The sequence below is a fragment of the Cyclopterus lumpus genome, chromosome 14, assembly GCF_009769545.1.
Source record: "Cyclopterus lumpus isolate fCycLum1 chromosome 14, fCycLum1.pri, whole genome shotgun sequence".
NCBI lineage: Eukaryota > Metazoa > Chordata > Actinopteri > Perciformes > Cyclopteridae > Cyclopterus > Cyclopterus lumpus.
Window position 1 is genome coordinate 14,368,231 of NC_046979.1, and position 25,053 is coordinate 14,393,283.

At 40.2% G+C, this 25,053-nt stretch overlaps 2 protein-coding genes across 5 annotated transcripts; one reads left to right on the forward strand and one right to left on the reverse strand.

The window, feature by feature from the left end:
- Positions 1 to 4,856: 4,856 nt before the first annotated feature.
- Positions 4,857 to 7,870, reverse strand: si:ch211-215c18.3. 3 transcript variants are annotated; one of them, XM_034550584.1, is made up of 5 exons: positions 7,783 to 7,866; positions 7,486 to 7,635; positions 7,263 to 7,377; positions 5,982 to 6,329; positions 4,857 to 5,882 (listed from the first exon to the last, which is right to left on the reverse strand). In XM_034550584.1, exons 3-5 carry the CDS (start codon positions 7,330 to 7,332, stop codon positions 5,776 to 5,778), a joined length of 525 nt encoding a protein of 174 aa, XP_034406475.1. In that variant the 5' UTR covers positions 7,333 to 7,377; positions 7,486 to 7,635; positions 7,783 to 7,866; the 3' UTR covers positions 4,857 to 5,775. The 3 variants fall into 3 exon arrangements, with proteins under 3 accessions (XP_034406475.1, XP_034406473.1, XP_034406476.1); XM_034550582.1 differs by lacking the exon at positions 7,486 to 7,635 and having other exon boundaries at positions 7,783 to 7,870; XM_034550585.1 differs by lacking the exon at positions 7,486 to 7,635 and having other exon boundaries at positions 7,263 to 7,425; positions 7,783 to 7,812.
- A 10,256-nt stretch (positions 7,871 to 18,126) lies between these two features.
- On the forward strand, positions 18,127 to 24,681 carry f11r.1 (F11 receptor, tandem duplicate 1). Of its 2 annotated transcripts, XM_034551184.1 has the most exons (11): positions 18,127 to 18,259; positions 18,395 to 18,503; positions 21,305 to 21,364; positions 21,947 to 22,063; positions 22,485 to 22,628; positions 22,765 to 22,967; positions 23,058 to 23,160; positions 23,415 to 23,522; positions 23,965 to 23,977; positions 24,133 to 24,199; positions 24,361 to 24,681. In XM_034551184.1, the coding sequence occupies exons 2-11, from the start codon at positions 18,452 to 18,454 to the stop codon at positions 24,394 to 24,396; spliced, it is 903 nt and encodes a 300-aa protein (XP_034407075.1). In that variant the 5' UTR covers positions 18,127 to 18,259; positions 18,395 to 18,451; the 3' UTR covers positions 24,397 to 24,681. The 2 variants fall into 2 exon arrangements, with proteins under 2 accessions (XP_034407075.1, XP_034407074.1); XM_034551183.1 differs by having other exon boundaries at positions 18,258 to 18,503.
- The last annotated feature ends 372 nt before the right edge of the window (positions 24,682 to 25,053 follow it).

A 25,053-nucleotide genomic window follows, 5' to 3' on the forward strand; every position in this document is an offset into this window, starting at 1 on the left:
ATAATAGCCTAATATCTAGCTAATATCTACATTAGTTTATTTATGTTGCTGCCCACAGACATCAACTCTTACTTCAGTCTAAGTGTTTTGGATGATCTTTACTGCATTGCTTAGTGGTTAAGGGAAGACGAGACCTTTGACACCCTAACCCGGCGTGAATTGAAGTTATTGCGCAACTCCCGAGCATCTCAAACAGTGAAGCTGGCTGTGAGGAGTGAGACTCGAGAAAGATGGACACCCGTCACTAAGCCCACGTCCTGATAGTCAGAGGTCATGCCAGGTCGCACAGGTCACTAAGCTCTTCAAGTAAAGGTTGCTTCCATTGGGGAACACAGCAACCAAAGAAAAGTCTTTGGTTGCTGTGTTCAAAAGATGTGTCGGAACTATAAGAAAGAAAAAGTTCAAGACATTTGAGGTACAATCTTAAAACAGGAGTAGATCAGCAGATTAATCTGTCACCTTTTCTTTATCAACAGGTGCTAATAAGGATTCTTAATCAGTTCCAGATTGAAATCCTGCGGTTGTCACTGAACACCTGTGAAACTTAGATGGTGGCTAACTGTGGAGCATTCACATGAACTGGCTGCTTCCTGGAAACCGATTTTTATGGTAGCAAACAAATTGATCATTAGTCATCTTCCATGTGGTCTGTTTCCTGTTGCCACCTGAAGCGTTTCTTTCGAGCCTGGTTTCATTGAGGAAGGGAAATATTGAAGCATATATTAATAAAGCAAATGGAGCAGGACAGAAAGCAGATGTTGTGACACTATGGTTTCTGTCAAAAGTGACACACTTGACATCGGTGATAACATGCTTGTTTCCTTAAATGAAGCCACGTTACAGCAAAAAATACAAAGCATTGTTTAATGTCTCCAACTTTGTTTATCAATTTTGATAGTAGAATCAGTTAAAAAGATCAGTTGCAATGCACACAGCAGCACATCCCAACGGCCTTGTTATCATAAGGAAACGTGCATTATTGTAATTTTATGTAATCTAAAAAGGTACTTCTTTCATCACTCTGTTCCTCCAACATCTTAGTAGCCAGTTTAACATACACAGCCTGCTTCACACACAATGTATCCCATAATGAGAGCCATTCAACAGCAGGGAGGCAGATCACAAAGCCTCTACCCCTTAAGTGGTTGTTGTTTCCAGAGCCGTCGGGTCACCTCTCCTGCCTGACTGGTCAATAAAGTTTATTAGTAGAAGCAAGGTGGGTGGCTGAGTGGGGTTAAAGGGACACCCACTGTCATTTATTTGTTTGACTGGGTCTTGTCAGCCTCATTGGTTACAGAACATGCTCTCTGACATACGTATGACCCACCTCTAAAGTTACAATAAGGATCAAGTATGGAAGACTTGCAGGAAAAGTATTTTGTTTAGTTTTTTGCCAAGAGGGTGTTTAGACAGCAACTTCTGATTTTTTACATTTCCGTTTATTTATGGAATAAAAAAGATCCGTACTCTTGCTCTCATTTTATATTGGTCTGTGAGTAACTTGTGGCTGTAATTTATCACAAATGTATCACTCATGATTTATTTAACAACGACTAACATTCGTCTTTCTTGACTTCTTGAAGGCACAGATTCTTCTACAGAACAACACACACAACTCAATCATTACCTCATGACACAGATGTGGTTTAAAGGTGTCCTCCTGGCGCACGCACGCACACATGGACACACACACACACACGGACAGATGGACGGAAGGACTTGCGTGCGTTAACACGTCACGTCAACACTCCTGGTTGATGCTCTTAATTGACTCATAGAAAAAGCAGCATAACCTCTATTAACATCTGCATGCAGGGGAAGATGAATGCTTGTGTAATGCTCAGAGCTGATCCTGATTATTCCTGCCATGTTTCTGTGGCCTGAGCTGGGGCCGGGCTAATTTATCTGTGTCGCCCAGGCAAAGCCAGGTGATTAGGTGGTCTGGGCCACTGGAGCTTTGCTAATGTACAACACAATATGCACATGCACACCCTGCGTCAGACCTGCAATGCATCCCTGTTTCTTTCAGAGGAAGAAGAATTCATGACGACATTAACCTTGCAGCAGCTGATCAAGTCCCATCACATGATAATTGAACAGGAAGCAGGTCCTATGAGGGCACACGACTCTGGCTGCATCTTGGCACAGGGTGACAGAATCATAGTTGCTTGCAATAGAAAATTTAAAAGAAATGCTCCAATAAACTGCTCCTACATAAAGATGCTACAGTGTATTTTTCAGGCACAATATAATACAATGTCAGTAACAAGTAAGTGTTTTTGAGAGGAGGAAATGGTCGAGAATAATGTAGATGGCGTTATTTATTTCTGTTGAAGGGGCACTCCAGCCTTTTGGTAACACTTTCATAAAGTAAGACACTGATCTGAAATACTGACCCAATTTAGCATTAATGGAGTATTGTGTTAGTGCCATCTCTCATGTTACTGTTGGGTTATAAACCCACTGTCATAATCTTTTTGTTACTGATGTTAATTACACTCATATCCTTTGCCGTTTTGAATGTTGTAGCTGCATCGATGTCTCCAACAAAATGATGTTCTCATACAACTAAACTACATTCTCAGTTACGTTTCAAGGGAAATGTATTTACTCCCCGATTACGGTCGCAGCTTGTACATTTTGCATTACTTTAGCACTTTTTTGTCTGTTACTGACTGATGATGGATAGTTGAAGGTTATTTATAAGGACAGGAAGCCAAACGTAGTATTTTCATTTGTTCCTTTGTACGAAGAGCCCATGTCATTTCCATGCAGACAATTTTTCCACTGGTTTCTCTCATCTGCACGATACTTATTATCACAGGAAGTGACATCAGCTGCAGCTGCTTTATCTTATTCTTTTATTTGTCTTTACCGCTAGTGACGCTGTTGTTTTTCGCAGCACAGTTTTGAGACGACGTCTTCAAGGGACGAAATGCTTCTTCTTACTGAAGGGCAACATGTCTTCAACTTTTGTCCTTTTAGACTCTTTCCCAACACTACAACAACTAAAAAATAAATAAAATGTTACTCCATAGTCCACATAGTATTTGCCTTTTTATGCACACTGAGTCCCTCAACAATTGAAACATGTCCCACATTAAAGTTAGATATGTATAAACCAACTGTGGGATTTGATGGCCACGATTATAGTTTTTGGCTCGTGCCTCTTTTCATGAACACATGAGAGACAACGTATGGAAGACAGCGTGAGACTGTGTTCTTTTGGAAAATATCAAGCACTGCATAACTCGGGGGTTTCAACATGACATGCTTATTTATCATCAAAGTCATCCAGAAATTGATATCACACAATGTTATTCAGGAATAGGCGTTTCACAATAGATCGTTCTACTTTTGTGCACTGGTGGAAGAAGTGTGGAGATCTTTTACTGAAATTAAAAGCAGCAATACAACCGTGTGTTGATCTATTTTAATGTCTTTATATACTGCTGGCTGATTGATAAATGACAATGCAACACATGTTTTAAATTGTCCAAAGTAACCAGTAATTACTGTAGGTATCTAGTGAGGTAAAAAGTACACATTTGTCCTCTGAAAGGTCGGTTTATGTGTATGACATGTAATGATGGCTCCGTTCAGTTTTAAATGTCCCGGTACAAACACCGTGCTGAATAGAACAAAACCATTTTCATTATTCACTAATGACAAAGATGATCAATTTCTTTTAAAAAGATCACTCGATCATGAAGTATATGTCGGGGCTCAACTTCAACACCGTGAACATACTGTGTGTTCTCAGGGGCTGTCAAACGTTAGTGCTAAACAAGGGCGCCCCCTGCAGGCCAAAGGCTGTAACCAAAACGGTCAAATAATAAAACAGCAACTACACATGCTTTGAGTAAATCAAGTGCAAGAGGGAGGTGAGCTGTGCTTGATACACAATCAGAGCTTCAGACCTCTTAATTCAGTCCATTTCTTATGCTGATTGGGTGTGGAGATCTTGTTGATCATCTTAAGCCATAACAAGTAATTGTATTATCAGCATGAATGTATTCTATATAGAAATAGTGACTTGTGCAGAGAGAATAGAGTACACTTTTATTGTGCATACCCTTTATTAGTTACTATAGTTAGTTACCATAGTTTTGCTATAGCATTGGGTGGTAGAAGAAAATAAACAAAACAAGCTGACTTATCTATTTAAAAAAATATAAAGACATCTTTATTGCAAGGACTAGTTGGCAAATAATACATAAAACAAAAAGGCAGTGCGGATACAATTATTGTTAAAAGTGTGATATCAAAAGTAAAAGATAAAATAGCATTCAAATTAAATTGGCAGCATAAAGAGAGCCCACAAAGGCCATAATTGAATGTGTGTGTGTGTTTGTGTGTGTATGCCCTGTAAACATAACATATTAAAATGGTAGCAGCTTTGAAAAAAAGACGTGAAGCTTCAATATTCTGTCACACAACACATATTCTGTGTACATTAATACATGCGTACTTATACAGTAGGTGAGCGATGTCTAATTTAAACAAATCATATTTGCTGTGCGAAACATCGCACCTGTTTTCACCACACACCATCTTGGCGATGTCTGTCAACCGGTTTATTACTTAAGCTGCATAAGAAACAACTTTGTTATTCAGCCGCAGTATCACTATAAGTACGAGACTGCAGCTTGCGCACCTCCACATCGTCCACATCATTAAACAAACTTTGCAAACTAGCAATTTAAACTGTCACACATCTGCATGTCTTTTGAAGCTGCATGGCAGATTAGCATCAAAGCACTGACTGAAACATGGAGCGCTGACATTAGAGTCTTTTCCCCGAAGCTCTTCCCAATCAGGTATTTGCCTTATTGCTGTCCAGGGGGAGTAGACAAGAGACTATGACAAGGTGAACCCCCCCTCCAGGGGGGGTCCAGTATACAGATGTCTTAATTCTACTTAAAGGTACTGAAGGTATCAGAGATTAGCATCGCTAGCAGGAAAGACAGTGTTTGAGGGGATATCCATTACTTTTACTCAATAGCCACGTCAGACACCTGAATACCTGTCAGGGTTGCATAGTATATATCTATAGTTGAGCAAACCACTTTTTTTTTTGAAGTGGGTGAACTGACCGACACGTTTTCATGAGTCGGTATCTTAATAAATCCAATCAAAAAGCTCTGTGTTCCTTTAGTGTTTGAGGGAAGGTCTCCACTTTTAATGCCAGTGTATATAATCAAACCCATTTGTGTCCAGAGCATTAATATACGACGCAATATAAATCTATAGGAAGCATCTGTTTTTCTTTTTTTCTACAAAAAACACAAAATGTATATTTATTCGGCCATTGACGACTTTGATGATTGTTTTAATGAATAAGTCCCAGTTCATCTTATTTACAAAGGTAACCCGATCAACACGACGGATTAAAAACGTGTTCATTCACTGTTGCATTTGTTCTCAATGTCTTTCAATTTATATTGTCATGATTTATTTCCCATTTTGAAATCATTATGAAACAATGGTGTTCAAGGTACAGTGGTGAAAATGATTTTTGACATGTTATATAAAATCTTTCACACCACAAAAGGTATGTTTTTAAAGAATAGCCCAATGCTCAATTGAAGGTTGATTTCATCCAGTCTGATTTATTTAGAGGGGGTTTCAAGGCTTCGACACCGAGCCTGAATAAATAAAATAAGAGAAAATAAAATCATCCCACACAGAGTCAACCACCAACCATCAAATCACAGTGAGTCACAAATCATGTAAGAAAGGTCCATTGAGTCGGTACCGTGTGAAAGTGAGAGTTCACGGACTCAGGAGACCCACAGCCATGGGGAGTGACATGACCAGAGACAAGAACCATGGCGCTGATTTGAACATCACACTGATTGCAGAGCAGATTGGAAGAATCCCTGTAATAGAGCAGAATTTAAATTGAGATATTGTTTCGGTTGATGTTTAGAGGACAAACGAAGACCCAAATAACCCTGAAAGATCCAAACTCTACTCACTGTGATGGACCGCCATGCTGTTCTCCTTCCAGCTGCTGCCCTGGTAAACCCTGCAGGTGTAGGTGAAAGGCTTCTCATCAGCCAGCGGGGCCCAGGTGAGACGGCACAGATTCGGAGTGACCAGGCTGACGTTGCTCCTCCTGCGGTCCTCTGTGGACACGTAGATGACGGTGTTGGGGAAGGTGCTGCCCACCAGGCGGCTGTCCTGCCGATACTCACAGTAGGGGCCGGGGACCTGGTAGGTAGGTGGAAACTCACAGTCCACCCTGACGTTTCGCTCCAGGTATGTTAGACACGGAAACATCTGGGGCCCGCGAGGAGTGAACAGAAACGTGGACACTGAGTTCACTGAAAGAGATGCACACATTATGAAATGAATAAACATATGAATAGAGTGTGTAAAGCATAATGTATCAAATTAAAGGAAGCAATAACTAAAATGCAACTCATTTTTATACCATGTAAATGATGTATGTGGTCATTGTTATGGTCCTTTGCTTGTTTCCTTAGTTTGAAAGTTGTCTCCTTTTGGGTCTTGTCTGGCTTTACTTCCTGTCTTTCTGTTCCCGTCCTTGTGATCACTTGCCTCGCCCTGATTGGTTCAACCTGTGTCTAATTTGTCCTCAGTTTGTTTCTTCTGTTTCATCTTGAACATCTTTAAAACATTAGCTGCTGCTGTTAATACTGGCCCTTCCCGTTGATGCTGACTCATTAAAAATGTAACACTATTTATGTGTTTATTGAATATTGAACACTTTGAGGCTCTGTAGCACTATTGCATATATATGGTAATGTTAATGTAGGTCTCTGCTGCGGACATGAAAGGTCCAAGGGGATGATGTCACTGTTATAAAGAGGCATTTTAAACCCCTCCCATCTTCTGATTCAGTTTCAAAGTATAACTTGTGTTTGTAATAAAGTCAGGAGACTATTTAAACGTCTGCATTAAGATAAAAATCATCCTAATGAAACTTTACTGATCTCTGTGGTGACATTTTTTAAATTGATTTGTTTTGTCCGTCTGTCGTGAACAATATGGACACGATCTCAAATTGACTTAGGCCTACTTCAAAACATGCATTGTATAACTTTTCAGTTTAGCAACTAGATTTTTCTTTTGCAACTGTATTAATCTTTGTTGTCATAATCATTATAGGCCTTTATAAAGCCAACTTCAAATGGATGAGTGCCCAACGTCAAACTATCTTTGGTTACAACGAGTCCAGCCTCGATGTAACGATCTGAAAAATGGACAAATACAAAAACAAAACGGACACATACTGTGAGTTTGATGAGTTATCATTATCCTGCCAAAGAGGAGACAGGCCGTGGCGAACAGGTGCAGCTCCATGGCGACTGGATGGTCAGATCAATAACCTTCACACCACCTCAGGGCCTGGCAAAGTTCAACATGGGACAGCATGAGGAAGTTGCGCATGCAACCCTAGAAAACCACACACGATGCTTAGCGCAACCCTTTCGAGACACAAAGTAAACACGCAACCTCTCAGTAGCCTCCAGCTGCAGCACACTGTATCTTCTAGCGCAGTGATTGCGGGCCTGGATGTGCGGTTCTGCCTGCAGCCCTCATGCAGATACCGGACTACGCCCATGCGGTGTCTCCCCTTTGCAGCAAGCGGCCGATCTCCCCTCACTGTTTATGCGCATATTGGGTCTTCACTGCGGGTGGAGAAACCCGACGGCCATGCAAGACGTGCTCCACACACACGCCAAACCGATCACAAAAATAAAATGTCTGAACACTATTTCTACTCTTTGCAGAGGAGACAATCGGTCTTACCTGGGATGTGGTCCTCGTCCCGGATTTGAGCTGCGCCGATGTGGCGATATGCGGCGCAGCAGCAGCATCCGCATCAGCACAGCGGCGCTCACTGTTGGAATGAGGACACTGGTATTGCTCTGTGGTCTCTACGTAGTCACTCAGACGTGCACTCATACATAGATCGGTTGTCATCCTAAAAATACCAAATCGTCATTTCACAGTAGGGATCCAGGAGCAGGGAAATTCATTTCACTTTAATATTCCTTTCATCGGGGAGCTCTGTTCAGAGATTTAATGATGCTCTCATTAGTTCTCCACGTGTGACTCGTGCTTGACGAAGAGGTGAAGTCTTTGCAGTTCTGACATTAAAAAGTGAATGAGCTGAAACTTTAGACATGATGGCAACTAATTTAGATGTCATAGTGCTCCTAACGCTACATCACTCGTTTTGGGAAGCTGTCGTATCTCGATGCAGCAGAATAGTTCCCTCTGCAGGACAGACATTGGAACACCACCTCACATTTAATATGGTCAACGAATGGAGAACACTAAAGCCTCCTATTGATTCAACAGCACAGTGTTTGAGAGTTAACTTTATTCTAAATGTGTTGATACTCATTCACTCCAGGCCTGTGGGGGGTTTTAGCTTCTTAAAAGGTAACACAGTTATAACCTGTACCTCTGCAGTTGGCTCGTTTCTCCACTGCAATAACACACATGTTACTGTTGTTTTTGTCCAGTAGCTGCACACAAATGCATTGCAGTTTATTTAATATCTGCTGTAGCAGCGGCAGGGGGGGATTTCCCTTCAAATGTGAATGAATTTCATAGCCCTGCAATGATCTGTAATGTGCAACATGGGACATCGTGACACTGTTGGACATGCAGCACTAAAATAGCATGATTAAAGAAGGAAAAACACAAGATGCTTACAATCCACATGGAGACACGAAGTAAGTGTCTGTTTGCTCCAGAGTGCAAACTACACCACACAGAATGTTTCTGTGTCCAACTGGTGCAGTACAGCAGGCCTGTGTGCTGCAGATGAGACTACACCCACGCTGTGTCTTTATCCTGTGTACTGGGTCAGTGGGACGTATAACAAGCTATTGGAAAAGAAAATAACTTTTTATATTCATATATCATACAATATGTGTTGGTATTGTTATACAGTTGGTATGTATATGCTGACGTTTTAAGCATATACCTGGATAACAATACTCAGTATACATATTTAAAGAAGAATGAATAGGATGGTATTGCTATTGAGGAACATTATATTATCCTTTAAAAGGGAAGATGAATCAAAACATGCATATTTTGAAAAACAGGAAAGATGGTCTGTAGCGTTTCATTTCAACAGTAATTTATTGATGCTCCTTAAATAAGCATCCCAGCTGTTGTGTGTGGAGGCTCGGGAAGTCTGCTGTGCAGATTGAAGCTGAATGTCAAGGACCCAGCTGTGTGCTCTCTGTTCATGTGTAAGACATGTCTGATGGATACCGTATATAGTAGTAATGTGTAACAATGGGACAGTATTCTACGTTTCCAGTGTCCCTGCTTACGGTAAATGAAGTGTGCTGTTAATGAGCTCTGACAGGGATAAACAGTACAAGGACAAACTGTGCGAAACAGTGCAGTCGTGGTACTTAAAGGACATTAGTTGTGTTGGCTACAATGCAAACACACACACATTAGGATAAGTGATCAATGATATCAGTTATTGCTCACCTCTGTGCACCATTTTAGTCTGCGGTCCAGACCATCAAACTTTCTACAAACATTACAGAAAGTCTGCTGCAGCATGATGCTTATGGGTAATTTCCTTCAAAATAGAAGCTTTATTTTTACATAAGGAAAGCAATAGTGCAGAAAATTGAGCATTATTAATGTTTTTGTCGGTCAACCCTAATATTTTAAAAATATGTTTCTTACAAATACAGAAATTCCAACTATACCAGACAGTTTTAAATCAATACTTGGTGCAGTTTGCTAGTAAAATAGAAGTATAGCTTGATAGTACTTATAGTATAGTATAGTGTACATCATTGCCGAGGCTCTGTGTTTCATCTGCAGTGTATCAACAGCAGCGTCAGCAGAGGAGCAGCAGGGATCACAGCTCCAGAATCTTTAATGAATACTTTTGGCAGTGATCACTACACCTGCTTTATCTGCTTTTTATAGTGAAAAGAGAGGAGACAACATTGTAAAAGAATACAGTGTTGACATATTAAATAGAGTACAGTGCAAAGGGACAGATATCCTCTGCCTTTGGTGTTTGCTGTGGACTGTGTCTTTTAGAGACCTCTGCAACACTTCTGTGAGTGTCCTGGGAGACTGCTTCAGGATGGCAGTTGTTCAGCAACTGTCCAAGAAGGACCTTGACAAAATGGATGAGGAGTAAGAAGAGGATAGGCTGCAGAGGATAGAGAGGATACAGAGGATCCAGTGGGCCTAGCTCAGCAAATTTGACAAGATGGAATTCTGGTTGTTGTTTTAGGAAACATTAACAATACTATATAATTTTATCCATGTCCTTTAACATATGGAGAAACATTTTGCCACGTTACATGTAGACTATATACCTCTCATTTACTAGCACTGGCCGAGCAGCGACGAGCTACCGAGCCATTCTAGTGGTGTGGCATCGTTGGTCCAGACTGAAACATCTCAACAGCTATTGGATGGATTATGTCATTGAGAGAGGAATGATCTCCAGAGGACGAATGCTGTTGACTCTGGTGTGGGATTCTGAGTGAAATGTCCCAACAAATATTGTACTTAAATATCTTTTTTCAAACTTGGCACAAACTTCAACCTCGACTGAAGGATAAACTAATTAAATGTTAGTCACTGTGACCTAACAAACACGTTTTTGTCACACAAGAATATGCTAATTACGAAATCTTCTTTTCCTGATAGTAAATAAATGATAAAAGGATGACATCTTGGACAGGCATGGATGTTAACTGCAACTTGGCTGATCGGTGGAGGCAAACAACTGCAAAGCGTGTTAGATATAAAAAAGAATACACACTAAAAACATAGATATGTAAAAAATAATACACACTAAAACACATCAGATCTCCTAATCATCCTATCTTAGTCACAAACAATAACACTGTGCTTAACAGGCAACGTTAGTGTGAACATACTCGAGATCAGTGGTAGCTTTTACATAGCCCTCTTTATAGTCTAATTCTGTCCCTCTGACTTGTTTATTGTAATGTTAATATACTAGAAATGATAAGCCTAATAGCAGCACACTCAAACATATATTATAGCCTCCTCTGTGTTCTGTGTTTTATTCTATGTAGACGTAAATGTAGTGTACATCTTCAACATCTTAGTTATATGTAATTATCTGCATATTTGTGTGTAATATGTAAATATTTTTTACATACAATATGTTTGCAAAAGTAGCTGAGAAACTGCCGCCATCCGTATTGTACCCGCACACTGAATGAGGAGGAAATGTAGAACAGCTGCTGAGGTGTCTCAGCTAATCAAACCCTCATCACTTATTTTTTCTTTCTCATTCAGCCAGAATTCAATCTTTCAATATGAGGCCAGAGGTTTGTGTATTGACATGCGATCCTCTGTCCTGTGGTAAAACAGAGGATAGAAATCAATAAAACTCTTATTCAATACTGATAAATGTCCCCAAAGTCCACTGGAGCAGCATTTTCTCCCCCCTTCTCTCTCCCCACTCCCCTTTCTCTCTGTCCCACTCCCCTCCCCTCTCCTCCCATCCCTCCCTCTTCTGTTTCTTCTATAAGCCGACCTCTACTGTATCTACCCCTGGCATCACACTGCAGAGCACTGAGGAAAGCTCAAACTGCATCAGACAAGGTGAGAATGATTCATGCACTATTACTTGCTGCATATGAGCTGTGGTAAAATATTGAGCTGCGCTCTGCACAATGCTTTTCTTTTAGTCTGGATGAAATATTAGGTTTAACACTGGAGTCAGCACTAAAGCAAATATTTGAATGAAGGCGAGAGTGGCTTTGCATCGAGAGAAACAAAATAGAGCTGAACTGCTTTATGTATTTTATTGGCATATTAAGCATATATAGGCAAACAATCAGCATGTGCACTCGACAAAGGTTTGCACCGAAATGTGTCATTGTTGGCAATTTACCAGTGAAGTTTGCAGTTCATCTCTTTGCAGCCTAACAACAGTGGAGCTATAGTGTGTTCAGTATTACGGTCCAGCGACTTTTCTCCAGTAACCTCTGCAGAAGTGTGGCACTAATGTCTGTGAAATCTGACCCCACTCGGAACAGTCAGCTTTATTAGATTTGAACCTCAATAATGTAAAGACATGACAGCTAAATAAATAGGCTAGCGGTTTACTTCTGATGTATAGTAAATTAGTAATATCTGATCTGACTGTTTTATTCAATATCTCTTCTTTTTGTGCAGGAAACTTAGGAGAATGTTCTTCCTTGCCACAATTTTACTCTTTGGTGAGATCATTTATGGTTTACCTAATGTGAATAGAGGACTTTTGTTCTGATATTCGCACGTTTAAAAACAAAATTACATAATGAATGAATTTCTCATCTGAGTTAGTTTTTATTAGTGTGTTTGTTAAATACCTAATCCTCTCTCTTATACTTCTCATAGGCTCTGCATCAGCCCAGAAGGTGATTCAGTTGAACTACTGCTCAATAGATGAACATACACTCAGAATGGACTGCAAATATGCGATTCCCGCTGAGTCACCAGAACCGTTTTGCAAGTATACAAACGGCGAAAGGCTCTTTGACACCACCGACCCAGACGAGGAGCAGCACGCTCCCTTCAAGAAGCGGGCCAGAGTCCGCATCTTCCCCGGCAACAACTGTCGCCTGCTGTTTAAAAACTTGCCCAAAGGCAAGTCCAACTTCACCTGCAACATCAAACTAGCTGACTCAGCTACGTCATCCAAAACCTCAGTGGTTGAGAAAAGTAAGCTGCTTGTGCTCATGGTCATTGTTTACCTCAGCTGTGCACGTCCTTTGTTTCATCATTTGAGTGACTGCTAGACTAAATGTTCCTCCTCCTGAACCTGCATGATTTGTGTCTGATTGCAGAGCTCCTCCTCCCGTGCTCAGGGTGGAGTGTCCTATTACAAAGCTGCAGTGGCCTACTGTTGACCTTGATGACACTTCCCATGCTACTGGAAATTCACTGGCTGTGAACAAGGCGCCAAACTGCTGCATACATTAACACTGCGCCCCGTCGCCATGGGCGACGGCTGTGAGACGCTCCTGAAGTTGTGTGTATGCACAAAGTGCACAGAGTTGAAATTAATACAATTTATATTTGGTATGTCACAGGCCTGCGAACTCTGCATCATGCACTCAATACTAAGCACACATACTACTACATACACTTTATATTCTACAGTACTCTCACATATAAACAGTTATTGAAATGCATTAGACATCTGTTGGATCCGTGTTGATTTCTGACAGACATGTTTAACTGGGTGACGAGCGAAACGCATGAATGTGACTGAGTCTTCAACTAAAAGTCTATATTCTGTAATATTTCATATTTACATTCAGTCATTTTAGTGATTTCATTAAATGTAATGAAAGATATTCAGTCTTAATAACAAGAAAGGGGGAACTATCAGCAAATAATAAGAGAGACTTTATAGAAACATGAACACTGCTTAACCATCAAGCAATTACAATTTTCTCAGCTCAAAAGGGATGCAACGTTGACAATGTGACATTACTGCTGAGTATCATGAAGGTAAGCAATCTATTTCGCCTGACTGAAATCTGTCCCCTGTGTCTTCTTCTCATGGCCAGACGACGAGGGCAGACAGAGGTGACCTTGTGCCCCACAGGTGGAAGATTGCGTTTTCTTAGTCTATAAAAACTGGGCGGGGCAACAGCGATAGCTTTGGCAGGGTTTAATCTAATGACAAGCCGAGAAACAAAAACTTTAAAACAGTTTTTGACTTACCACTTATGGATGCATGAGCAATAAAGTCTCTATTCTATTCTATTCGGAGGAGAGGATGTATAAAGTCCCTTGATTATTGTGACAAAGAAAAACCAAAACACAAACTCTGTTTTTTCTTTGCCTTTCACTTGTGCCTGAAACACATGATCCATGTTCAGCCGAGGCTTGTTGTCACACATATACATTAAGTGCTATAGTTTAGTCAGATGCACATGGGTATATTTATACATGGACACTGAATATGCTTCATATGGTGCAATGTTTTCTCTGATAATGTAAAGGATTTTTACTTGTATGAATGTATCATAGTTGAGTAGAGGGTGTGTAGCCAAAGCACAATCATTTAATTGCACTAAGAGGCACTGCTGTACTATGTACTGTATAATGACAATAAACTGAATTTAAACTTAATGGCTTCAAAGAAGAATAATGCTCATTAAAAAAAAAAAGACCAACCAATTACACAGCAAGGCCGAGATCCTCCTTGTGACACTGGCACGGCAGTGGCAAGCGAGTGGCAGGCTTCAGGACGGTGGCGAGCGGGCGGCGTGCACTCGTTCAACACCCGTCAAGAAGCTGAGTGGGTGGAGCCTCAACACCCATTCTTGTTACGACAGGTGAGCTGCCGTAAATCAGTTTTATGATTATCGTATGGATTTTAGTTCAGTCAAGGAGGAGCTGCGTTTCTTTCTTTTGTCAATATACCCACGTGTACAGATAGATGGATGGCTAGATAGATAGATGTTGGCCTTATTGTAGACTTAATAATTACAATATACAATACTGCTGTACTGTACATTTCACTTCATATTATATAACACTTATATACCATAATATTTATAATGTACCAGCCTTTTTTATGTTATTTTTACAATTTTCACCATATCATGTCATCATGTGAATGTGAGCGTGTATGGTTGTCTGTCTATAATCGAATGGAATGGAATATTTTGCTCCTTTTGGTTTCAAAACCAGCAAAATCATTCATCAAAATGAATGAGAAACCAAAAAAGTACAACGAGGTTGCTCGAAGGACGTATACAGTACACCAGGATGTATACAGAGATGTACAGGCTCAGTTGACTCAACTAAAAGCATAAATATGATTTACGGCAGCTGACCTGTCGTAACAACAATAGGTGTTCCCAGGAAATGTTGCTCCACCACAAAAACAAGAGCGTTTTGTCAAGTATTTATTGACATTAGTAGCATATTGAACAGGCATCAACAGAGTCAAAGCTTGGTTGAAGGAGATGCCAGATGATTAAATTAGTCATCTCTCGGAGCTCACTTGGCATGTTGGTTGTGTCATAACATTGAGATATACTTTGCTAGTTCATCCTCCTTTGGCTGCTCCTCCTCCTTTTCCTCCTGCTGCTCCTCATTCTTTGGCTGCTCCTCCTGCTTCCCCACTTTTTGCTCCTCCTCCTTCTGCGTTTCCACTTACTTTCCCACTTGCTGCTCCTCATCCTTTGTCTGCTCCTCCTGCTTCCCCACATGCTGCTCCTCCTCCTTTCGCTACCCCTTATGCTTTTCCTCTGGTTGCTCCTCCTCCTTTGGCTGCTCCTCTTGCTTTTCCTCCTGCTTTCCCACATGCTGCTCCTCATCATTACATTACATTTCATTTAGATGACGCTTTTATCCAAAGCGACTTACAATCATACACCGTAGACACAGCTACGGGGAGGAATTCAGGGTTAAGTGTCTTGCTCAAGGACACATCGACTAGGCAAGCCGGGGATCGAACCACCAATCCTCTGATCATCATTTGGCTGCTCCTCCTGCTTTTCCTCCTTGCATGGAAGAGTGACGGGGAGGAGCCTGTCGTGAAGAGGCCGAGGTGGGATTGACTCCCCACCTGCTGCTCCTCAATCTTTCCCTCAAGCTGCTCCTCATGCTGCTCCTGCTCCCCTGTTAAAGCTCATGTTAACATACGTTGCCAGGTTTGTCTCTTTGGTTGTTAGATCTTCCTCCAGAACGTCTTTCTCCACAGGTTCAACTGGCCTAATGTGGCCAAAAAAGGCAAAGTATATAAAATAAATAATTATTAGTAATATTCAATACGTCAAAGATGGTTTGCCCTACTAACCATTTGTTCTCACTTAACTCATCTTACTCTGGATGAAAAAAGTAAGTATGAGCTTCTGTTTTGCAATAGCAATCAAACACAGGACGAGCTGGAGAGCAGACGAGCGGTAACAATTAATGACCAGCAGTTTCCTGATACTCTTAATATTACTGCCTTAATAATTCAGAGATGACTCATTTTACTCCCTCTATTGTACTTAAAGTAATATTTATACATTTCTGTGAGAGGAACTCAACGCACCTCTAGAGTTGCCTTGAGGAGAGAGAGCAGGAGAGAAGTGCTCTTTGCCACAATTTTACTCTTTGGTGAGATCATTTATGGTTTACCTAATGTGAATAGAGGACTTTTGTTCTGATATTCGCACATGGTGACACATCTCTGACTACTGGTGGCACGTCTCTGACTACTGGTGGCACATCTCTGACTACTGGTGGCACGTCTCTGACTACTGGTGGCTACTATTTTGTATTCTTTAAATCAACAATTGCACATATACAAGTTCATATAGTGTCAATAAGTGGTAGCAAAATATATTTAAATATATTTAAACTAACAAGCCAGGAGTGCCGAACGAGTGCCGTTCACTTGCCGCTTTCCTGCCGCTTTCCTGCTGCTTTACTGTGTTTTACTGACGCCTGCCACAGACCTGCCACAGACCTGCCACAGACCTGCCACAGACCTGCCACAGACCTGCCACAGACCTGCCACAGACTTGCCACTGTCAGTAATCGGTCTTTCTCTCCAATTACATGTGTTTGAGCTGTAGCATGAATGTCCACAGTTAGTGTGTATTGTGGTGAAGGTGCCCGTGGTATCCTGTAGGGGGAAGCACTGGGTCGAATTGAATTGTACTTGAAAGTATCACCATTACAGGGATAACAATCATGAGGAAATAACAAATTTAAAATATATGCAAAGTAGAGTATCGTGTCTGAGCAGGACGTTTAGGGATTAACAGCGAGAAATCCACTTAATTGCACATACAGGCTAAAAGAACTGGTCTGTGTTTTTACAAAATCCTGAAAACAATTCACCTTCATGTGAGCGCTGCATTACCACAACTATCCTAAAATGTACAATATATGTGTAGAATTCTCTGTGAAGAGCAAATGTTTTGTCCACGTGTTCAGTCTCATGACTGGTTACTGTTACTGTATCACGGTTTCATAAACCATATGACTAAAAATATGTGGACAGTTAAATGCAGTGTGAACGCCAGAATGTTGCAACTCATTTACAACTATGAGCATTATTGTGCTGCTAAAACATCCTCCGCACTTCGGCTGTTGAGATTTACTCCCAAAGAGCACTCGAGTGAGCTTTAGGCATTCGTGATTGGGTGATAAGGATATGTTGGCTGGGGTCGAGGGCTCTGTGCAGGCCAGCCAAGTTCTTCAACAAACTCAGAGAAGCTTTTCTGAATAGTTTTCTCTTCGGGGGCATTGTCATGTTAAGATTTAGTGGGAACAGCTGATAAACAGTCACAGATAAATAAATAAAAAGCACTCAAAAGTATACGTGTCTCGGTGTCTCTTCATTTTTGACACATGGTGTAATCTACACTTACAGAGTCATAAGATGGAGTGACACTACTTATTGCTGAGGAGTGAACAGACCAACTGTAAAAGTGTTCACATCAGGTCAGGTTTGTATTCCCCTTGTGGTTGATTCTGATGTATGTGGAACACTTTAAAGTTTAAATCAAATGTCATGCAACAGTCGAAATGCATCACATTTACTTCCTTGAAGTTTATTGAACCTTCATAAAAAACGTTTTATTTTGCATGTATCCACTGTATCACACATTCTTCATCAATGTATAGTGCTGTGTAACTATGATAGATGTATACTATAATACCATACGCTATGGCAATTTAACCCAATAATGGTTAATTAAGAATATAAATGATAGTCTAATAATAGTTGCATTGCCATTAATGTCACATAATTGGTATACACTGATAAATTATTATTTTTTAATCTCAGCTCACAGCAGTCATTATGATATATTGACTTATCTTTGTCGTTTCCAACAGATATGATCTTACTTATCGCAGATTAATTTTGATTTTTTTTAAAAACATTTAAAGAAAGTCACATCATTGAAATCTCTTCTTGATGCAGGACAGTTAACATATTATAATGTGGTGCGCACACGATAGAAAACATATCTTTCAGCACATAATTCATCTGACTCATCGTGGAAAAAATGTTAACCAAGGGTCAAGAAAGAGCTGAAGGCCTTTTATGATGCGTGTCACAGTGGCGGAGGGTTCAAAGACCTTCCGGCTCATAAACGACAGACCTGTCACCGTCTTCTCGCCTTCCTGCTTCCTTCGACTCAAACCTGTTTCTCCACTCTGTCGTCACGAGCAGCACCTGAGAGGATCCTGTTACCGGAAGTTACCGAGCTTGTTGTCACCTGGGCGGACTCCTCAGGTGAGCGCGCACACGGTTATTGCAGACAGAAACGTCGACGCGGTGACTTAATAGTTGCGAAGTATCATCGCCCGGTTGTTTAATCGGTTCGAGAAAGGTGTTTTCACGAATATCTGTGACCTTTCCCCCCCCCAGGAGTAAAGTTAAGAAGGGACGTCGTCGTGTGGCACAAACACGAGCCAACTGGTCAACATGCGTGTCAGCTGGTTGGTTTCGGTGGCTTTGTTCTTGATCGCAGCGACAGGTGAGGAAATTTATATATATATATATATATATATATATATATATATATATATATATATATATATAATATATATATATATATATATATATATATATATATTGTTTTAAGTTGAAAGAAAGTCGCTTAAAAGTATATCTTGTTGCGCAGTGTAACTGAAAAACACAACAGTAGTAGCTATACGAGGTCCCTAAACGTCACACGAAATGTTGTGAGCTTTGTTGTCGCTCATCATCCTCCAATAATTCTCGGGCCTGGTCCTGCAAACAAAATGTTGGCCTGTTTTTCTCCGCTCAGGGTGACAAGGCGAAGCTGCCTTTTTGAAGTGCACAATTTGCAGGATATTTACTTTTAAAAACATTTTAATAATGTCTCCTTAGAATAAAATGACAGCAATAGAGCAGGCCTGCTTCTGCCCTGAACGCACCACACTAAATAATACCTAGTAGTTCCTTGTAATACAAATGGTTAGGTTCAGTAACAATTTGTATTGTAAGTGTATGACGAATTTAGGAAGAATGCTCTACAAATACAACCTGTGCTTCCACATTTCAGTTCCTGTAATTGATGGCCTTTTATACGGGTAGAATATTAGAGTAGCCTCATTTTATTACAGAACAAGGTTCACTGAGGTCCACGTTGGATCAACAATGAGCACACCGAAGGCCCCTGAAGAGAATCATACAGTACTATTGGTGTGTGTGTGTGAATATATCCCAGCTCTATACATTTGTGTCCAAATTTAACTTTGATTTGTGAACACAGTAAATAGTCACTCATCATGTGATCAAGGTATTTGCATTTTTATTTGTGGGTGGATGGACCCTTATTTCCAGTGAGTATCCTCTGAATCAATAATTCTTAAGACAAAACTATGTGGTAACTATAAATTTGCAACATTACAATCACAATCTTGACGTGTAAGCGTTTCCATAAACATCAAGAAATCTACAGCATATTTAGTTCCCTTACTCGGTGCTAATGCAAAACACTTTTTGAACAACAAACATTTTGCATAAACGACCGACATCACAGGACTCTTGCATGCCTTGAGACAAAATGGTTCGATTATAGTTAACATACCTGGTGGGTTTAATAATAATTAAAACAAGTTGAAAGTTGTTCTTTCATCAGTGCATCCACAGCACACTCTACTGTATAAAAACGGACGCTAATGCTTTCAAATTGTTGCGCTGAGCAGAAGAATTTACTTTTTAATTGAGTTTTCCCCCAACCCCGAAACTCCCAAAGTATGCAAACAAAGAAGTCATGGAGTGCTCTAGTTTCATTTTACACTCTAGGCTTATCTCCAAACCAAAACTGTGACTGTGTTGCCTTATCTCAGCTGAGAGGGCCAATGAGAAACCTCTGCAAGGTGTTGAGGAAGTCTGATTGTCATTTAAGCAATACAAATATCCATTTGTAAATATTAGTAAACAGTCGTGATGTGGATACAGACATTAATTTAAAGTTTCGCTATTTGTATATTTTGTCTTGTAGTAAATGTGGGTGATGTGTAGAATGAGTGACTTTGCACTTAGTTAATGGTTAACTGGCTCCTGCTGCTGTTCCCTGTAGTTAAAGCTTCTCGTACAACACAGGCTTGTCAGACAACAATGTAGTCGTTAAATGGTGTAAATCCCGACACTTAAAGTAATGTCAGTGTGGTGTAATGTAAAGTGCTGCCATAGATGCATATATTATACGACTGTCATATAATATAGCAGAACTGCTGTGACTGAAAAGATAGTTTCAGACGGATCATTGAGAGTTTCACTGGGAGTTTTCTGACTCAGCGGACAGGAATGAGACCTGTTATTGTGGCCCACACCCTGATGGCTTGTGTTTATGGAGTGTGATCGTTGACATAATGATCTGCTCACTATTAATTCATCTGCCCATTATTTCCTCAATCAATTAATTAAGTTTATAAAAAAAGTAGTGAACTGCAATTTTCTGATTGGCAAATTGATTCATTCAAGTTGCTAATTTTATCCAAGAAACCGTCCAAAACTAAAATAGTTTTACAAATTGAAATGGTTATTATTCATTCAGATATTTAGTTCACCATCATGAAAGATAAAGAAATCTAATACATGTTTACATTTTAGGAGCTGGAACCAGTGAATCTTTGGCATTTTGAAAACAACTAATTGATTTATCAAAACACTTTATGTAGTACTGCACATATTCAGGTCTGAAACGGATGCTCTTGATGAAGCATGATGGCCACCTGTTTCTCCTCTCAATCATCTTTTGACATAAAGCTCTTCCAGGGAATTGACGAGAATACGTGTCTCCACTTTTCAAATCATAGCTCCGACCTCAGGTGTTGTTCTCTCGTGAAGAAACTAAATGTAGAACTGATGCTGCTCTCCATCCTAACTAAATACGCCTCAGCCCAACCAGTCCTCATGTCTGCTGCAGCTTCATGTGTTCATGCTTCTGAATATTTCAACAGAGGCCTTTTATCTTCCTCCTCAATCAGCCCTAACCTCAAATGAGGGAGATCAAAAACAGGCTTCCCGCTGTTCTTATAACAATTCCACTTTAAAAATCAGGCATTCCTCAGTTTTCCTACTTATGGAATACACATTAGTCTTTAATTTGATGCAACGTTACACCCTCATGAAAATAAGTAATACATTTTAAAATGTGTAAAAATAATGAATATGTGCTCATAAAGTTTGTATAGTCTACTGTACTATCTGTTCACCAATGCAAATCACAGGGATGTATTGAAGTAGCAGCATGTTATGTAACTCCAAAGTGTTCTTACGCGTTTTCTTTCACTCTATGTCCAGGTGCGAGTAGCCTAACAGTCACCACCAGTAACCCAAATGTGCGGGTGAAGGAGAATGACGGTGAGTCATTAGCCGTGTCTTAAAGAGCAAAGATGGGACGGTTGGCTGGTCTCGGTACTCCGTAAGAGACCAGTGCCGTGCAGCACTCCTGCTCACGGCCTTTTATGCTCTCTGTGATGGTGAACCGTTGCACTGGAAAGACTTTGATAATTGTGTTGCTTTTAAAGGGAGAACCAGATTGAGCCTTCGAACGGGTCATATGTTTTCATGATGTCCGTAGCTTACGTATGTATTAAAAAAAAATGTAGCTGCCATAGCCTCAATGTTTTTTAAAGAGGAGCACATCAGCTACGGCGAATGCATCGGCTCCGTCGCAACATTCATATGACCTGTTAAACAAAGTTAAGTTTCTTTACCATATCTTGTCAGTGAACTAAAGAATACTTGTGATTTTACTTAAGTGTTTAATGAGAAGTTGTTTTTAAAAGCATGCAGTAAGGCTGACATTTGAGATGGAAAAAGAATTTAATTTTACTTTTTGTAATATTTAGTTTTTTTTATGTCATATTACACAATTTAAGGGGAAACCTTCACAGTAGTCATGTGTTGATTTTGGTTGTAATAAGAACTTTGTTATTTCAGACGCTGACCTTACGTGCTCGTATTCAGCCGACTTTGGTGCAGATCCCATAGTTGTGTGGAAATTTACGAACCTGAAGGGCTCACAGATTGTTAGTGATTTGGATAATAAACCAACAAGTAAGTAGATGCACTTTTTGATCCTGTCTGCCCGTCGCTCTGTCAGAATATTATTTAGAGAAGTACTTTTCTTGATTTGAATGACATTTGGTGGAAAACTGGATCAAGACAGAACCAACAGCAGTCTCACCATTTCTAAAGCATTTTGAAATACTACTGAGCGATGAGATGTGGAAAAAGAATATCTCTCCTCTATTTCTGCCCAGTCCAACACAGTATCCACAAGGGAACTACCCATACATATATGTACATATTTTTGAATGATTTGAAAAATCAAACACAAACTACATATCTCCACAAGAGGGTTTCTTTAGTTATTGTGTCCCATACTGTATCACATAACATCATATGACATACAATTCCTAAATGTGTGCTCTGAATGCTTTTGAGTTGGGTTTTTAATGCTGCCACTATTCCACAGCACCATATGCCAACCGAGTGACGATGTACGGTAGTTCTCTGAGATTCTCCAAAGTGACCAGTAAGGATAATGGAGTGTACGACTGTGAGGTGGCCAACACCAACGGCCAGTCTGGGAAAGTGCAAGTGACGATGACTGCTCTGGGTAAGGATCCTTTGTAATGATCAAACACGTCTCTATTATGTCCCGACCATACGTTGTATGTTTGTGTATTGTGATGGAGGTTGTGTACAACTGGACATGTGGACACCAGCTGAAAACTCAATGTCATGTCCCACAGTGCCTCCATCTGCACCCTTGTGTAGGATCCCCACCTCGGTGACGACGGGCCGGAAGGTCACGCTGACCTGCCACGACAAAGTCGGCTCCCCTCCGCCCAAATACAAGTGGTTCAAAAACAGCGTCCTTCTGCCGCCTGAGCCCAGCAAGACAACTGATTTCAAAAATGCAACCTACAAGCTAAACACAGATAATGGAGACCTGGTCAGCTTCAACCTATGACTTTGCACCACCTCTGCTGTGACAGTTATTGTCCCCATGGCCTTTAAAAATATACCGCGTCTGTCTTTTTAGGTATTTCCCGCTGCAACCAAGATGGACTCCGGTCAATACTTCTGTGAGGCTTTCAATGATGCTGGGCCTCCTCAGCGCTCTAAAGTCATGAAAATGGAAGTCCGTAAGTACTCTTCTCTTTTAAAACATGCTTTAGCCTGAGCTTCAAATTCAAGAGACTGTCAAGAACCAGTTTCAGCCGCTGCATGCCAACACTTAAAGGATAGTAAACAGGTTTGGCAGCTTTGAAGGAGCCAATATGCTCTTCATTAAGATACTACTTTGGTTTCAGTTGGGCGTTGCAACAGTTTTTTGCCACACCATGGTGGTTGACTGTAATTCAGCTAATGAACCTCAAATTGTGATGTTTCCTTCAAGGTGACGTGAACACTGGAGGAATTGTTGCTGGGGTAATAGTGGCTCTGCTGCTAGTGGTCCTGCTGGTATTTGGCATTTGGTATGCCCACAAGAAAGGATATCTGCCCAGTGAGTTTTCCACATTACATTAAAATCATTGCATTTACTGTGATCTTCAATATTCATAGTTGACATTACCAGACACTTTAGTATATTCTTAAGTCAGAGAAAGTTGTCAACTCCCACGTGTTGTCGGCAAAAGGTTTATTTAAAAAGCAACATTTTGGTCGTAAACTCACTATGATGCAACATCTTTATTCTACTGACTACAAGCTGAAACGACCAAAACAATTAAAATCACAAACTTCATAACTACACTAACTACCGCTGATAAAATGCAAATGTAAAATGACCCCCGCTATGCATCCCAAGATCAACAGAATATAATAGAAACCTAATACACTACCCGTCAGTTGCAAAAAAGGGCAGACGTTTGCATGTCAGTTGCACATTATTAATATGTTCCAAGTACTTTATCCCTCTAACGTTGTTTCTTTTCTTTCCTTTACAGAGAAGACTGAAAGGTGAGAGGATTTTCTTTTCTTTTTAATACTTTCTAGACTTCAGCAGGTCATCTTTAGATGGACTTTGCACTGTTTCCTCTGTGAAATGGAGGTTTAATTGGTCTGCGCTCTCTCTCTGCGATGAGCTCAACGCGTTCTTTTTATTCTCCCTGCAGAAAACCAAAGCCCAGCGTGGTCTACCAGCAAGCAGGATCATCATTGTATGGTGGTGAAGATGAAGATGTAAGTATGAGTGGTGATGTTATTCCAAGATATTTATATCATACTCAGGCATGTTTTCTGTTAGTTAAGGAGTCTAAAATACTCAGTTTAGTGTTTTTACTTCAGACTGAGAGCTGGAGGAAAAAAATGTTGGACTTGATGTTTGATATGTTTGCTTTCAGGGGGAATTCAAACAGAAGTCATCGTTTGTGGTATAGTCTTCATCAACGACAGGAGATCACCTTGGTTTAAAATGTCTCTTGGCGTGATAGTTTTTATTGACGTCTTTCTTTTTATTTGCTCCCAAGTTGCAGTTTTTATAGACCAGTGTGATTGTTGACCTGAATTGTCTACTTTATTGTCTCCATTGCAAAAAGGTTCTAGGATACATTTACAACAGGCAGGTTATGAGATCTCTTTCATATGTTGATAGGTTATTTTAATAGCATGAGATGTGGCTACGGGAGACCCCCTTTAGCCTCCGACGGGTTTCCATCTTCATGTTTGCAGTGTGTGTTTCTGTGAGCTTCTGATTTTCTGTGCTGACTTTATTTAATTTTTTATTTTGTCCAAATACGCATCTGCATGTAAACATATCAAATCAAATGAAGTACAGATACTCCCAGTACTAGTAGTATAGGGAATCTAGGTAAATTCTTAGAAGGAAAATGTACTCATTAGCTTCTCAAAGGTATTTTTCTTTTTAAACAAACCACAAAATGCTCGTCATGTACAATATTTCTTTATTTCTAATAAAGTTTGTTTTTTTTGTAAATACAATACTGTTTATAGATTTGTTATTTAATACTCTACTCCTGCATTTTAGGTGCACATTCTCTTTGACACATCATTTCTAGTTGAACTAGTAATGTATT

What these genes read in the sequence shown, in the direction of transcription:
- si:ch211-215c18.3 (XM_034550582.1), bottom strand. Translation starts at nt 7,332, where the DNA reads ATGGAGCTGCACCTGTTCGCCACGGCCTGTCTCCTCTTTGGCAGGATA. An exon ending in GATAACTCATCAAACTCACA is followed by an intron (nt 6,330 to 7,262) that starts GTATGTGTCCGT and finishes CATCTCTTTCAG; the next exon opens with TGAACTCAGTGTCCACGTTT. An exon ending in CAGCATGGCGGTCCATCACA is followed by an intron (nt 5,883 to 5,981) that starts GTGAGTAGAGTT and finishes GCTCTATTACAG; the next exon opens with GGATTCTTCCAATCTGCTCT.
- f11r.1 (XM_034551184.1), top strand. Translation starts at nt 18,452, where the DNA reads ATGCGTGTCAGCTGGTTGGTTTCGGTGGCTTTGTTCTTGATCGCAGCG. An exon ending in GTTCTTGATCGCAGCGACAG is followed by an intron (nt 18,504 to 21,304) that starts GTGAGGAAATTT and finishes CTCTATGTCCAG; the next exon opens with GTGCGAGTAGCCTAACAGTC. An exon ending in ACACAGATAATGGAGACCTG is followed by an intron (nt 22,968 to 23,057) that starts GTCAGCTTCAAC and finishes CTGTCTTTTTAG; the next exon opens with GTATTTCCCGCTGCAACCAA.